This window comes from Phoca vitulina, unplaced genomic scaffold (assembly GCF_004348235.1).
Source record: "Phoca vitulina isolate PV1807 unplaced genomic scaffold, GSC_HSeal_1.0 scaffold4, whole genome shotgun sequence".
Taxonomy (NCBI): domain Eukaryota; kingdom Metazoa; phylum Chordata; class Mammalia; order Carnivora; family Phocidae; genus Phoca; species Phoca vitulina.
This window is the reverse complement of record NW_022589707.1, coordinates 20,400,451-20,417,306: the sequence shown is the minus strand read 5'-3', so window position 1 is coordinate 20,417,306 and position 16,856 is coordinate 20,400,451. Positions and strand designations below refer to the sequence as shown.

The following is a 16,856-nucleotide window of genomic DNA, read 5'->3' as shown; positions in this document are numbered from 1 at the left end:
TGCTCTCTTCCTCAATTCTGTAGATTCTGGGAGGGTCAAATATACCTTCTCTGTACTGTTCATTAACAATTTTTGAATTCCTAACTTATACACAGTGACCCTCTAATTAAATACTGGTAAAAGCAGTTAGTGTTGATCATGTGCAGAAAAAGACTGATGATTAAAGTGCACTGAGGTTAGAGTATAGTTAAGAGAACCATGGATGACTGGATTGTCATATCTATGGCTGCAGTAGAAGAAATATAATTAACCTAATACCAAAGGTGGCTAACTGCAAGTATTCAGCATTGGTTATCTATAATTAGAAATAAGTGGTTACAGAAATGTAAGTATTGTCCTATTCCGAAATCAAAGTTCTACCTAGACCATGATTTAAAGATATTCAGAAAACACTGTATGCACATATAATGCAATTCCTTTCTTCTCAGTGGAGTTATATGCACACTTGATTTCTAAACAGTGCTTCTCACTGGTGTTGAGAAATATGTCATAAAAACTAAACAGTTTCTTTCGAAACATGCATGTGTTCCCTATCCCCTAGAATCACTGCCATAGTGAGCGCCCACTACAGGAATATGCCATGTCTCTCAGCTGTCCCGGGGGATGGAGAAGTGGATGTTAAGAAGCACAGTTACAAAGTATAGTAACTTAAATCTTATTTAATCTCAGGGAAACACTTTGCATTAGAACCAGATGGTTCTCCCATTTTACAAATAAATAAGCCAAGGCCCAGAGAAGTAAAACAGTTTGACTACAAACTATCTATCCTTAAGCATCATCCAGGAGAGTTCAAAGTCAGTTTATTTTTGGTAATTATTCCATTATACTTATTGCCATATCATATAAATATTACAAAAGCCTACCTATAGAAAAGGTTTTGTTTTTTTAAAATTTATTTATTTGTTAGAGAAAGAGTGAGGCAGGCAGAGGGAGAAGCAGGCTCTCCGCTGAGCAGGGAGCCCAATGTGGGACTCGATCCCAGGACCCTGGGATCATGACCTGAGCTGAAGACAGACGCTTAACCGACTGAGCCACCTAGGCGTCCCCTATAGAAAAGGTTTTAAAAGATAAATGGAGACTTCATCTCTGCACAAAGGTAATTACTTCTACGGTAACTGTAAGAGGGTGAATACCTGAGAATGGGCATTGAATCTAGGACAATATGGATTTGTGTTTGAATGTGAGAGGTACAAAGCTGCGAAAATCTGAACATACCTATGTTGAGACAACATAAGGAAAAATGGGTAGCAAACACATTATTATAGATACTGTATCATGCTTTAAACCTAGGCTGAAGTAACTAACAGTACATACTAAACTAAAATATACTTCTATAGTTTCCTGAAAGGACTATATATGCTACTCTGTAATGGACAAAATGGAATAAAAGAGTACCATTAGAAAAAGAGAAAATATAAGGAAAGCCCACGATGTAAAGGTATTAAAAACAAAAACAAAAAAATCCTTTAATATGTGGTGGCTGTGGAAAGATAAAATAGGGAACTATTCATGTTCTGGCTTACAACCTATTCCTGTTTGGTTGCAATGCCCATGCTTCATTATCTAAAACCAAGCTTCACTCTTCTAATATTAAGTATAATTTAACAATACATACAGGATGAACAAAAATTATATATATAACAATATATATAAATATATATAAAAATTATAACTGAGGTTAAAAAACCTATTCACCTACAGTTTAAAGTGGAAACAAAACAAAACTCACCTTAATATCAAATATTCTTAAAAAATAAGATCTCTGTGGATTGTCCTTAACAAGACAAGCGACACCGCTGCACTTCTTTGACCACATACAGTTACGATCTGCTGCATATAACTGTACCACTGCTGAAGACATAGTCTGGAAAATATAAAATTTATAGCCATTAGGTTCAAAATAACTTTCAGATGACCACAGCCCCTGCTGACATCTTCACTGCAACCTCATGAGAGACATCCAACCGGAACCACCCAGCTATGCTGCTCCTGATTTCCTGTCCCACAGAAACAAGGAGATAATAAACATTTATTGTCACTTTAAGCCATTACTTTTTGAAGTAATTTCTTATGCAGTAGTAAATAACACAATATCTACACTAAAAATAACTATGGAAAGCAAACATTTACTGATGCTTAGAATGTGTCAAAAATCGTGTTAAGCACTTTAAACTCAACTCCCTTTAAATTTATTACTATTATAATCTCATTTTATGCTTGCAAACCCAAGGTTAAAGGGATAAATAATTTGCCTCAAATCACACAGCAAAGTGGCAGAGTTCCAAAGAAGACTCTGTGTGACTTCAGATCCTATATTCTTACTCCCTGTAATATACAGTAGTCCCCCTTTATCCATGGGACATACATTCCAAGACCCCCCCAGTGGATGCCTGAAACTGCAGATAGTACAAATCCCATATATACTATGTTTTTTCCTACATATCTATGATGAAGTTTAATTTATAAATTAGGCATAGTAAGAGATTAAAAACAATAATGAAAAGTAAAATAGAACTATTACAACTACTGTAATAAAAGTTATGCAAATGTGGGATCTCTCTCAAAATATCTTATCATACTATCATCCTTCTTCTTGTGATGATGTGAGATGATAAAATGCCTATGTGAGCAGATGAAGTGAGGTGAATGGCGTAGGCATTATGATGTAGCATTAGGCTACTACTGACCTTCTGACAATATGTCAGAAGGAGGATCATCTGCTTCCAAACTGTGGATAAGGGAGGACTACTATACCATTTTCCAATACAGTGAACATTTAAGTAATGAAGTAGTAGTGTTAGTAAAGGCTGATGTCCATATAGCAGTTAACTACTTTAGTACGGTACTAAATCAAACCTGAGGCAAGATTTGAAGGTACAAATTATAGTGCTGGGCACTCTGAACATATCATCATCCTGGAAGATAGATTCTAATATAACCTTATTATTTTTTTTAAAGATTTTATTTATTGGACAGAGAGACAGAGAGAGAGCACAAGCAGGGGGAGCAGCAGGCAGAGGGAGAGGGAGAAGCAGGCTCCCCACTGAGCAGGGAGCACAATGTGGGCTTGATCCCAGGACCCTGGGACCATGACCTGAGCCGAAGGCAGACACTGAGCCACCCAGTGCCCCTCTAATATCACCTTTTTTAAGGATGGCAAAACTAAGGGAAAAAAGACATTAAGTGACTTGCACTTGGCCATGCTTGAGAGCTATACATGAGAGCTATACTGAAGAGATGAAGAATTATTTGAGTTATTATTGTACTAATTTTCTCTAGGATATACCTAACTAGTACCCTTTTAGATGTGTAAGAGAAAAGCTAATTGTTACAAGCAAGGAACACAGCACATTAAGTTTTACCATGTTGCCACCTCCCTCAGGGCAGCATCATGAAATAATGGAAACTTTAGTTTAATTCTAAATTAAAGTTTTTTTTATATTATAATCCTGGACGTAACTATTCGATTTTAGTTTCTGTAAGAGTGATACACAGCACTTACAAATCCTTTGAAAATAATAATCATGTTTTCTGGTCTAAATCTAGTGATTTCACTCCAAAACTGGAAACCAAGGAAATACTTTAAAATACAACAAAAATTTATTATTTGTAATATAAATATGAAACAAAATATCTATATAAATACATTAGTTATGGTTTTTTTTAAATAAAAGGAATTTAAATAACCAGAAGTGACAAATGATTTAAGTAAGAACAGTACATTAAAAAAAAAAAAAAGAACAGTACATCAGTTCAGTGAATACTGGGCATTGTTAAAGAAAATAGACTACATTAAGATTTAGAGATAAAGCCGTTTTGGGTTACTTAACTATGGCTGGGGAATGCCTTCCTTTGATAAGAGGATTCCAAAGAGCTAATATACACACACACACACATACATATGCAGGTCTTTTATAGTAATAGTCAAAAATGTAAGATCAGTGTACTTTTGGGGACCAAAATATATAAAGACTTTCCTAAGGAACACTACTCCATGTTATGTTTTTAACTTTTGTAGACCAAACTCATCTTTAGATTTCAGAATCATGAATAGGACACAAAGCAGCACGAAAATTTCCACAAGAGCCATTGAAAAAATTATGAAGATAGCTTAGAAACATAAAAAAATGTATATACTAAGATACTGGGCTTAAAAAAGGACACTGAAGAAAGTTGAGTATGCCTTTGACCTGCTCAAAACATACTTTGTTCTTCTGCAATTGTAATACATATCATCATCTACTTGGGCTCCCTGACCCCAAACTCCTAACACTAAAAACTTAAAAAAAAAAAAAAAAAAAAAAAAAGGATTTTGCATATATTATCCAAAGGTATTAAAGACCAGGCTGAAGGATTCAAAATCAGATGAGTAAATTCATTCTAAGTCAAATTCATACAAATTAGAGCTCTTTTAGTATGATGCTGTCAAATGCATTCACTTCTAAAAAGAAAAACAGCTAGGAAAATAGATACCAAGAAAAAAAACATCAAAAAATCCTTTTAGGGGCACCTGGGTGGCTCAGTCGGTTGGGCGTCCAACTCTGGATTTCAGCTCAGGTCATGATCTCAGGGATCATCTGATAGAGCCCTGAGTCTGCTCCCCACTCTGCAGGGAGTCTGCTGGTCTCCCTCTCCCCCTACCCCTCCCCTACCTCACGCGAGCACGTGCGCACACTCTCTCTCAAATAAATAAACCTTTAAAAAAAAAAAAAAAATCCTTTACTTTTTTTTTTTAACCAAAAAACAAGAAGTAACAGCTTGCGAAAGAAACAACGTATTATCAAATAGAGTCTGAAATTCCATCATGGAAATTCCCTTGCCAAATGACCAAATATTAACATGTACAACACTGAATGTATATGTGAACTTAAAAAAAAGTAACAAAAAACTAAAAATCCACATTTAAACATTTATATAAAATTCTTAAAACATCTGCTTAAGAAATAAAGACCTGTGAAACAGTTCAGTAACATTCCACATAAACGTGGTTGGTACTATAAACCTCATTCTAAAACAATTTATAAAATTTTAATACTGAAGAAACCACCTAATCATAAGCTATTTTCAGTAACTGGATTTTCAAAATTTTGCTACAATCGTATTATCAGTCTAAGTATGCCCCTTTCACTCCCTTTTATCTTAAACTAGCAAAGTCTGAAAATTATATAAATTTTATATAAATTAATCATTATATAAATGATTAATTCAGGAAAATTACAGTGAATGCAAGAATAGCTTACATGCATAAAATTTAATATATAAATGCTAGAAATATAAAAACAGTGACTATCCCTTAAGTTCTAGATTGACAGTGGCTTAATTAAGTTTTTAAAAACATTCCTTCCATTCCTTTAAAGTAATTACAGCTAATCAACTCCATTACTTCTTGTCTTTCATAACTGAGAAGGTATTATTAAAAAACAACGGAGGGACATGTGCTTAGGAAAGGAAATCTATTAGCCCAATAATGTTAGGGTTAAAATTTGTTAATTAAAGGAAAAAAGTACTATATCAACTTTTGTAGAAATAGAACCTGTCCTACCTTACGCATTCCTGATATTTCACTACTAAGTTATCGCCATAGCATATTCATCCTCAGAACTTTGTCAAGGGCGGAAATAAGATAAAGGATGAATTCTGGGATGTGAATCCTTCCCACTGTCCTTCAACGGGGCAATTTTACCTCTCAGGCTTACTCTGCACTGTTAGGAACGATTTCCCTGATTCCCTATGTTAAATGACTCTGCCTTTTTTTTTTTTTTTCGTATTTCTAGAGTACAGAATACCTTGTGTAAATCTTATTACATCACAGATCTTATTCTAAAATAGGATATTTTTTTCTATTGACTTATTACCCATTAAGTAGACTGCTTAATTCCCTTAAGCACCTAGTTTCTATACCAGAGTATAGAAAGTATAGTTTCTAGACTATACTTTCACTTCACCTATACTTTGCTCGAAGTAAGCAAACATTTGCTAAATTAAAAATTACATATTCTGATCTTGATAATAATACTATGATAATGCCCTTGATTTTAGGATCCAGATCTTGGGGATATCTGGGTGGCCCAGTTGAGCTGGTTGAGCATCCGACTCTTGGTTTCGGCTCAGGTCCTGATCTCAGGATTGTAATATGGAGCCTGGCAGAGCCTGGCATCAGGCTCTGTGCTCAGTGGGGAGTCTGCTAAAGTTTCTCTCTCCCTCTGCCCCTCCCCTCTGCTCGCTCACATACACTCTTTTTCTCTCACATAAATAAATAAACTTTTAAAAGGATATGCATCTTGAAGTATTATAAAGGGTATCATATTGGCAACTTATTCTCAAGTGATTCTGAAAATAATAATATGTATGTGTATATACATAGAAGAAACCCTGGTAAAATGTTATAAATGCTTGACAAATCTGGATGAAAGATACACAGGAATTCTTTGTACTATATTTGCAACTTTCCTGTAAGTATGAAATTATTTTGAAATTAAAAAAATTTTAAAGCCCAAATGATTCATAAAAGTGTAAGACTCTCAGCCTCCTTCCACAGCCATGACAGTCTTGGGAAGGTGGTTCTCCTCTCAGAGCCACTGCTACCTGTCCACATATAAAGCACCACCCACACTGACCCAAAACTAAGAAAACTACCACTTCCTCAAATTCCTTCTATACTGACACCAACTTTGTTAAAAGAAACTTCATCCTGAGTTAAGACTTAAATCACAAATATCCGTCACTTCTATAGTTTAAATTCTTTTCACATTATCAGAGCAACCATGTTATATCACAGGTCAGAATAAGAATTTTAGATGAGGAAAATAGATGTTTCTTTTATTACAGAATCAGCTAATAACAGGAAAAGACTGGAAGATACTAGGTCTTATAGATTCTTGCTTGACAACCAATCGCCTACAAGTACTAAGGGGACTTAACAGTGAATAATTGTCTACAACTATTATTATTTTAATAGTCCAATAAATAAACAATGTTGTTAGAGGAAATAATTTTTAAAGATATATATTCAATTAATATCCAAAATAAACTGAGTGTGGAAAAAAAATCACATGATTGAATAAGTAAGTCTTTTCTATGGTTGCAATAGCCTCGATTAATAGTCAAAACACTCCAGCTTTTATGTGTTGTGTGTACCCAAGTTCCTAAAAACTAATCCAGGAAAATCCACCCTAAGTTTTCTTACTATATAAAGCTATTTTAAATATGTTCCTAAATACTCTGATGATATATTCATGTGAAATGTCCCATTCGTATCATGAATATGAAATTTTAATATGAAGCATAAGAGGAATCACAAAAGTAAAGAAAAATAAAGAATTTGGTTGTACTTCAAATAAAAATTAAAAATTATTTAAACAAGGAATCTGGCTGAATTCTTATAATTACTTTAACTATGCAGTGATCTCAAGGAGCCATTTTCTAAATAATTAAAGTATAAAAACACCTCAGTTACATGGCCACCTAAAAAACCCAATACAGAAACCAGCAATTTAAAAAACAGAAGTAAGAGTCCTGATTGGTGAGTACCAGTGAAAATTATCCAGAAAAAGAAAACACAAATAATTTACTCTGGAAAGGAGAGATTTTATCACCTGGTAACTTCCACAGTGTGAACCAGAAAAAGAAAGAAAAAACAACAGAAAAAGGTAGAAATTAAAAAAAAAGAATACATCAAAGATAGAAGACTCCACAAGAAACAGTAATTTTTAAAAAAGCAAAGCTGGAGGACTAGAAGAGGAAGAGGACGAAAGCAGTAAGTAACAGAATCTCAACAGTGGAAAAAAAATGGAGCCACGTGAGAACAGCTGCTGTCTTGTGGATCAAGCAGAAATAGTCTTTTAGGCCTTAGGAGCTGTTTAAGAAAACAACCATGTTAGGTATACTCATTTACCAAATGTTTACTGAGTACCTATTGCATGCATCGAACTGTGATAAATGGGGGTGGGTGGGAATGAAAGTGAGGTCAAGTAAAAAAATTTATTACACAGGCATGGTCCTCATAAAACGGGTTCTAATGGGCACACAGACATTAATAAATATTACAAATGCTATGAAGGAAAAATTCAGTACGCAGGAAAAATGTAAAACCTACCCAGCATGGGAAGGCTTCCCAAAAGTAACAATTTACCTATAGGATGAAACTGAGTCAGGTGAGCAAAGGGGTGAAGGGAAGAGGAGTGGAAACAACATTCTATGCAGACATATCAACAAAGACCCTACCATGGGAAAATGCTAAGGGAGTTTGGGGAGCTGAGAAAGAGAACAGTGGCATGGAATGAAGCTACAGACTTCATATGAAAGTAACATAAAAAAATAGCTCACCTCTGTGGTTTAGAGGGATAAACAGCCACGTGTAGTTTGGAAAACCTTGTCTGGAGATGTGGTACAGTGGTTTATTATTCCTATAATAGCTTTTGATGCTCCTTAGTATACCAGTTCTGGTATACTCTCCTCCCCCACTGACCCTGGGTTTGTCCATATAACTTGCTTTGACCAACAGGACCTCTGCAGATGTAAGTAGAAGCTTGAAAAATACTTGTACAATGTGGCTTGCCTTCTTGGAACTGCTGCCCTAAAATCTTGGGGTGAAAGAGCACATGGAGAGCAAGGCCCCCATCATATTACTTGACTTTGCTGAGTCCAGTTCAAATTAGACCTGCCAGCTGAATGTCACTGCATGAGTGAGCACAGGTGACAAAGTAACCACTCCACCAATCCACAGAATCATAAAAAATGAACTGATACTGCTTTAAGTCCAACATTTTTAGGTGGTTTGTTTGCAGCAATATGTAGGAGATTATTTTTTAATATAATAGATGGTGCTAGCTCCTTTCTCCCATTCATTTATATTGAACATGTGTTTAAAATTACCAGTGAAGTCACCAAAATTTTTTATCTACAAATCATAAAGTTCTAGAGCTCACTCTATCAATGCATTTTCTTTTTTGGAATCATTTTTAAAATGCACTTTATATCCAAAAGGCTTACTAAAAAGTATGTACTGAACAAGAGACTAGGCTCACTCACTAAACCACTCATAGACACACATCAATCTCATATGGTGCCTGTGATTTAAATTGATACATCAAAAAATTATAAATTATGTGGCAAAGACCCTTAGCATTACCTACAATCAAAATTATAGATGCTAAAACCACAAATGGCAAGTTTTACTGTACTCTTAATTTTCTACTTGAAGGATAACCATATATAGATAAAGGTGAGAGTAATACTGATCTCATTACAGACTGGGTTATGTTTGCGAATAGGTGAGGACACTGTGTTAACAAGAGCAGCAAACAGGTGTTGGCTTGCTCTCCTCTGCCTCTCCCTTCCCTGCAGGATAAGCGGACCTGCTGAAAGGAGTTTTTCTTCCTTCCTCTTCTGTCTCCTCTTCCCTTTGTCTGCCTCTCTCTTACGAGGTCAGTAAAACCTATGGTAAAACCTGAAGTATGGGTTTCAATTTTCAGGGAATGAAGGTAGAGGTAGGAAGGAGGTTCCCTAGGATTACCACCTCAGCTGACCAAAGGTTAACATTTACCAGTTGAGACCCAAGCCCTGGTAATAATATGTGTATAAGTGTATAAAATATATTATAAAATTATAAAATATATAAAGTATATTATAAAGTATATTATGTTTCATAAAATATGCATTACATATTTATAAAATGGTACATATATTTTATGTGTATAAAACGTAAGTATATGTATTTATATTTATTATATATTTTTATTATAAAATATACCTATTTATTCATTATAAAAACATATTTTTTATTCTACCACTTTCCTGTGCAAATAACAGTTTGGGAAGAGAAGGTGGAAAGGCAGGTACTTTGGTCACTGACAGGATTTCAGTGTTCCTGAACCTAATACCACTTCACCATAAATTTATCCAGAGTATAATCCAATCCCCTCATTTTACAGAAGAGGTCAATTTATTTGCCAAAGGTCATCTTGGTCAGCTCTGGATGAACTTCACAATCAGATGCTCATTTTATATTTACCATACACTACTCACTGATTCATCTCAGTTCCTAATTTGTTATATTTTTGCCCTATCCCATCTAAATGATTCTCAAAGAACTATGTATCTTTAACATAATTTTATTCATCTACTAATCCCATTTGGTTTACCTTATTTTGGGGGAGTGTGGGGGGGGGGTTAGTGGTGGTGGAAAACAAAGGGTTGCTAGTGCATGAGAAGAAAGGATCTTTATGAAAAAAAAAAACTTCAAACAGATATAAGTTATACGTCCTGGGGTCATAGGTAGATTTACCATGAAGTCTATTAGTTTAAGCTTTACTTGGAAGCTTTAAGCTTTACCTTTACTTGGAAGAGCCCCTTACAAGGTTTGGCTCATTCTCCTTTGGGGATCACGTGAGGTAGCAGCAACCCCAGCCTCACACTTAGGGACTCTTCTCTAGCTATCCTTGAAGGTTATCCTGGTACTTCCATCAAGGCTGTACTATCTCAACATCTGCCCAGCCCCAGCAAATAAGCTGTCCCCTCTTGGACCACAAAATGCATCCAGACCCAATCTTTAACCCCAAGGAAAAGGTCTGAATGACTGCTGTCTAGCTCCCTGCTGGGGGTGGCATACTAAGACCAAACTTCACAAAGTGGGGATGGGGATGGGGAAGTGGTTCAGCCAACTGAGATCAAAGGGATGGAGTTTTCCCCAGGTAAGAAGCACCCTCTAAACAAACTGAAGGAAATTAAAGATGTATTATTACCAGTAACTGGTTTCAGGAAATTTCTTTCAGCTTCACAACTATCAACATTTTGATCAAACATACTAGAGCAGGAGTCTTCTTCTGTAAAGTGCCAGACAGTTAATATTTTAGGCTTCGCTGGCTATTTGCTCTCTTTTACCTCTGCTGCTACATGTGTACAAGAGCAGCCATAGATAATTTGGAGATGCATATGTTCCAATAAAACTTTATTTACAAACACAAGAAGGCTGGATTTAGTATGCAGGCTATAGTTTGCCAAGCCATGTGTAAACGGAAAGGTTCTCTCTAAAAAAAATATAAAATTGTTGTCATGTAAAGAGGTGTTCAGTGAATACGTAGCTAAAGTAGATAGGAAAAAAGTATCAAGGTGTATCAGTCAATTAATAATAATAGAAATAAGTTATAATAATAAGTAATAAGCTATTATTCTGGATTTTGTGATGCTTATGGTATTTTTTTGTTGTGATCTTTTCTCATACTATATAACTATTCATTTTTATATTAATTTTGGATTCTTTTTTTGAAGAGAATCCCTCCAAATTGTCTATGTTTCTGGCCACAAAACCTGGATCAGCCTTACTTGGAGTAAGAAAATGATGCATCAGTTGCAGCAACAGAACTCTGTATCTAAAAAAAAAAAAATGAATTATCTAAGTCAATATATTCCTTTTGCCTAACTAAACTTAATGTAGTAACTTTTTAACACACAATGACCTTGCCCACATAAGAAAACTGTGGCCAAGCAACTTCAAAAAACCACTCAATAAAAAAAGTGTGAAAAGCCAGTGAGTACATATGTGTGTATGTGGATGGGCTACAAGTCTTCTATAGTCAACCTTCTATCCAAAGTAAAAATCCTTCATATAACATTCTTAATAGATAATTAAATAACATTTGCTTGAATGCTTGCTGTAATGAAGAGTTCACAACTTGAGGGGAAAAACTCCTATTGTTGAGCAACTCAGAAAATTAATACTGAACCTAATCCTGTTTTCCTGGCAATTCCCACTCATAGGCATTTAATTTTTAATCATTCATTTAAATATCTGTTGAACATGTGCTATATGATAGGCACAGGGCTAGTTACTGTAGCTATGATGCTATAAAACTGGAAATGTACACTGTTCCCCACTAATTGCAGCATACTTATATCTGTGTAATGGTAATAACATTTTCACTTCCATGAAGATGTATGTGTTCCAACAACCCTACTTCTCAGGTCATCTCTTTTTCAGCAGGAATTTATTTTGATTATTCTTCATCTGACCTGATTTATGGATTCCTTATCAGTCTGGTAAAATGAAACAGATAATATTTACATGTGGTCTGAACAGTGCAGAACGTGAACAAAATGATGGAGGAAATAATTTGTTCCTAATTGCAAAAAGAAATGCATGTGTGGCCTTATTCTCCTCTATCACATGGTATACAGAAGACATGGGACCATCTTTTTCTAAATCATTATCCGCTCTCACCTCCTGATCTTCCATTTCAATTCTGTGCTCTCAAAAACAAAACACTCTCTCTCACCATCCTTTTCCCTGGCTAATTCTGCTCACCTTTCAAACCTCAGTTCAGATGTCATCTATCATATCCCTTCCCTGACTTCCTCAAAGTGTTACAACTTAACTAACTGTTAATACCTCACTATTTATTAGAATAACAACATAAGCTTGCCTAACAAGACACTTCAGTTAGCTTCAGTCATCAAAACTCGGAAGGAGGAAGCAGTTTTTCTTTTCACTGGGCCTTACCAAGAAGATTCTCTTCAAAAGTCAGTGGACTGGTTAGATAATTAGGTCCTCTCAAACTACACCAATGGTCAGGTTAAACATTTTTTAGTAGACAGGAAATGCTAAAGAATAAAATGTAATATAGAATTAAAAAGTCTATAAGCAAACATGCTGAGAAACTTAAAGTTCATTAAAAAAACACAAGGAGGAGCGCCTGGGTGGCTCAGTCGTTAAGCATCTGCCTTCAGCTCAGGTCATGATCCCACGGTCCTGGGATCGGGCTCCCTGCTCGGCGGGAAGCCTGCTTCTCCCTCTCCCACTCCCCCTGCTTGTGTTCCCTCTCTCCTGCCTCTCTCTCTCTCTCTGTCAAATAAATAAATAAAATCTTTAAAACAAACAAACAAAAAACACAAGGAACACAGTCAATAATATTGTAATAACGTTGTATGGTGACAGATGGTAACTACACTTTTGGTGGTGAGCATATGTTGTACACCTAAAACTAATATAAGATTGTATGTCAACTATACTTCAACAATAAATAATAAATACTTGGAATAGGAAAAATTATGATCTCTGATGTAGCTAGTGTAAGAGTTTCCCCACTAGCACACAGAGATACTAATAATAACAATTCTCTGAAAGGAAGCCCAGTTGAGTGCTGCCTGGACAGAAGATCTGCCATAAATCCTCTGCAATAGAGCCCACATACTCAGAAAATATAGGCAAGCATTACTTAAACAATCTTGCTTATGCAGAACAGTAGCAGATCTACAAGATACTGAGATAAAAGTATCTAATAACTAACAGGGATGAGAAATATTACATAAACAAAGATAATAGAACATACAGTGTGAAAGAAGAGCTATAACTGACTAGCAATAACCCTAAAAAAGTTAAGTCTTAAACATAGGCAAAATGAATAAATTCATAAGATGCAGCATGATATGACAATTTGTATCCTACAATAATGGTATACTTCCTTTGTAGCAAGGAAACAGAGCATAGTAAAATATATGGTACCCAGACTGTTCACACAGATGATCTAGTTTATCATATAGAAGTTAAAATAAGTTTAGTAATGTGTTTGGTCTATTTTACTAAAACTAAACTAAACTGCGTGAAAAGAGTAACATATTTTAGAAAGCCTTCCATCAAAATCACTGGAATACTTCAAATCTTACATCTGTTAATTCAGATCTTCAAAACCTTAATATTATCCAAAATTATTCAGGCAACTGGAATTTTCTAGGTCATCAAGAAAAATAAACACTCAACTCATTAAATTCAGCTATACAATGAGATACTATACCGCTGCTAAAAAAAAAAAAGAGAGAGAGAGAGAGAGAGAGAGAATGAAGAAGCCCTAAGTAATGATAAAAATTCTCAAGATACATTGTTATGTGAGAAGAAAGGAAGCTGTAAAATGAAAGGTATAGCATGTTAACATTTGTGCACAACAGCAGGAGCAAGAATCCGTATTTGCCTCAGTATGCATAAAACTGGAAAGGGACACAGTAGCTAGCTGTTTTACGTATGTACAGGGTGTTTTGTCAGGGAAGCAAGGACTAGGCAAATCCAAGATAGGATGGAAAAGAAACTTTTTACTTTCATACATTTTGATTTTAAACCATGCGACTCTTTTAGCTTTTCAAAAAAGTAAATATTGATTTGAAAATACACAAGACAAAGAAAAAGACCTATTCAAGTCCTATCATGTTATAAGTCTGGGGGAAAAAAGGTCTTTGTGAACTGTAACTCAGGAGGAATTTCTAGTAGCTTTTAAAAAGCTTTCCCCTTAAAAATTAAAAGTGAACACTGCTGAGGGGCGCCTGGGTGGCTCAGTCGTTGAACGTCTGCCTTCGTCTCAGGTCAGGATCCCAGGGTCCTGGGATCGAGCCCCGCATCGGGCTTCCTGCTCGGCGGGAAGCCTGCTTCTCCCTTTCCCACTCCCCCTGCTTGTGTTCCCTCTCTCGCTGTGTCTCTGTCAAATAAATAAATAAAATCTTAAAAAAGAAATAAATAAATAAAAGTGAACACTACTGAATATAACACTACACATAACATACTGTAGTAATCTGAAGGCATAAAGTAATAAAAAAGCAAACTTTGGCTACTATAAAGAGACAGCAAAGGCCAATGTCTATGCTTTCTTTCACAAACTTTCCCTCTGAGTCTTCTGAACTTTTAAACATGATTAATCAAGACAAGCAAGTTTAAATAAAATTCAATTGGCTTTGTCTTCCTATTTGTTATTCTATATGCAGCAACTCATAATTATCCAAGCTTTTATAGTCACAAGGATGTGTGTACATATTATATATACATACGTATATATGTGAGTACATATATTATATATACACACATTTCTTTTGTACACATTATATATTATATACATAAACACATTTAATTTGCTTGACTTTCGTATGTACAATCAAGGTGGGGGAAAGACATGCAAAGAGAAGGTTAATCTGAGAGTAAACTGATAGTTTAAATTCAACATACAACCTAACTAAGGACTTTAAATTCAACATTTGAATAGACTTTTTTTTTTTTTTAAAGATTTTATTTATTTGACAGAGAGAGACACAGCGAGAGAGGGAACAGAAGCAGGGGGAGTGGGAGAGGGAGAAGCAGGCTTCCCGCTGAACAGGGAGTCCGACGCAGGGCTCGATCCCAGGACCCTGGGATCATGAGCTGAGCCAAAGGCAGACGCTTAACAACTGAGCCACCCAGGCGCCCCTAAATTCAACATCTGAGACTCATACATTATGTGTAACAATTAGAAAAAAAAAAAGGGGGAAAGGCAAGAATCTTTTTTTTTTTTTAAGATTTTATTTACTTGAGAGAGAGAATGAGAGAAAGAGAGGGAGAGCACCTGAGAGGGGAGGGGGTCAGAGGGAGAAGCAGACTCCCCGCCTAGCAGGGAGCTCGATGCGGGACTCGATCCTGGGACTCCAGGATCATGACCTGAGCCGAAGGCAGTCACTTACCCAACTGAACCACCCAGGCGCCCCAAGGCAAGAACCTTCCTAAAGGTTTTTAAGATTTATACTTTATGGTAACCAGACTTATTATGGTGATCCCTTTGCAACGTATATAAATATTGAATCACTATGCTGTACCCTGAAACTAATACGATACTATATTTCAATTGTTCTTCAATTAAAAAATTTATACTTTATTAACAATTTCAGACTCAAAATTATAATGTAAAACATTAATAATCTAGTCAATAATTTGAAAAATCATTTATTTAATAAACTAGGTTTTATATACTTTCTCAGAAAGCTCAATATTGCTACTTTCAAAAGGCATTTTTTATTCAAAATGCATGAACCAATATTTCTAACTGCAGTTACCATTACTGAAACTAAATGAACATGCCTAAATAGATGTTTGACTGCAACTACCACAAAGGAGTAGGAAGCAGACTATATTAAAATAAAAGGAAGATCATGTTATTTTTTCTTTTAAAACATCTTTACTATTAATAAACCATAAACTTGGGGGGCAGGGGAAAATGTTAAGATTTTATACAATGTAATTCTACTCTCTAATATTGCACTAAGTGCTGCTATAAAGGCAAAAACAACAAGCTAATGATTTTCTCTCTAAATGGAATAAGTGGCCTGGCTCCCATGTAAGTATTTAATAACTTGAATGTTTTATTTTTTAACGCTTAAACTATTTGGGAACTAATTAACTTTGAGCCAAACAGATTTTACAATGGTGTTGTTCTCTCCAGGTGAGTGCCTTATCTGGGTGGCTAGGCAGGAGGTGGAAGGGTGCAATATATTAGGTTCTAGGTTCCTCTCTGCTCTTCGGAGCTGCACTAATAAGGAGGTCAATAGCCACACAGTAGCTATTTAAAGTTGAAAATTCAGGTCCTTGGTCATACTAGCCACATTTCAAATGCTCAATAGCTATGAGTAACCACTTATTAAATGGTACAAAATATGTCCACCATTATAAAAAGTTTCATTGGACAGTACTGCTCTGGAAAATCCTAGGGAAGAGATTTTATATAAATACTTCCTTAGAATAAGACACGGAATTTATAAGGTCAAGGGTAGAAGAGAGTTGGGATCATTAAACAAAGAATATTCATAACAAAAAGAATAAAATCATATTCATGAAATGTCTGGCTAACTTAGAGACTAAGTTTGAATAATAGGTCATTAAATTCAATTTAACAGATATTTATGATATGCTGAAAATGGAAAAACAATTAAGGGCTGGTCTCTATCTGACTTAATAACCTAGTTAGGGAGATATGTTTAAAAAAATAACAAAGTATGCTACCAAATAAAAATGTACCACATGAAATGTACCCAAAAGCAGAAATAACGTGCTCTGGGAAGGCTGAGAAGCAAACCCT

At 35.3% G+C, this 16,856-nt stretch overlaps 1 protein-coding gene across 1 annotated transcript in view; it reads right to left on the bottom strand.

The window, feature by feature from the left end:
* The window catches only part of WASL (WASP like actin nucleation promoting factor), a 66,611-nt gene that overhangs the window by 29,314 nt on the left and 20,441 nt on the right, over positions 1-16,856 (bottom strand). The window contains exon 2 of the mRNA XM_032401654.1: positions 1,730-1,864. Coding sequence (XP_032257545.1) covers positions 1,730-1,864 — 135 coding nt within the window. The remainder of the gene's footprint in view (positions 1-1,729; positions 1,865-16,856) is intronic.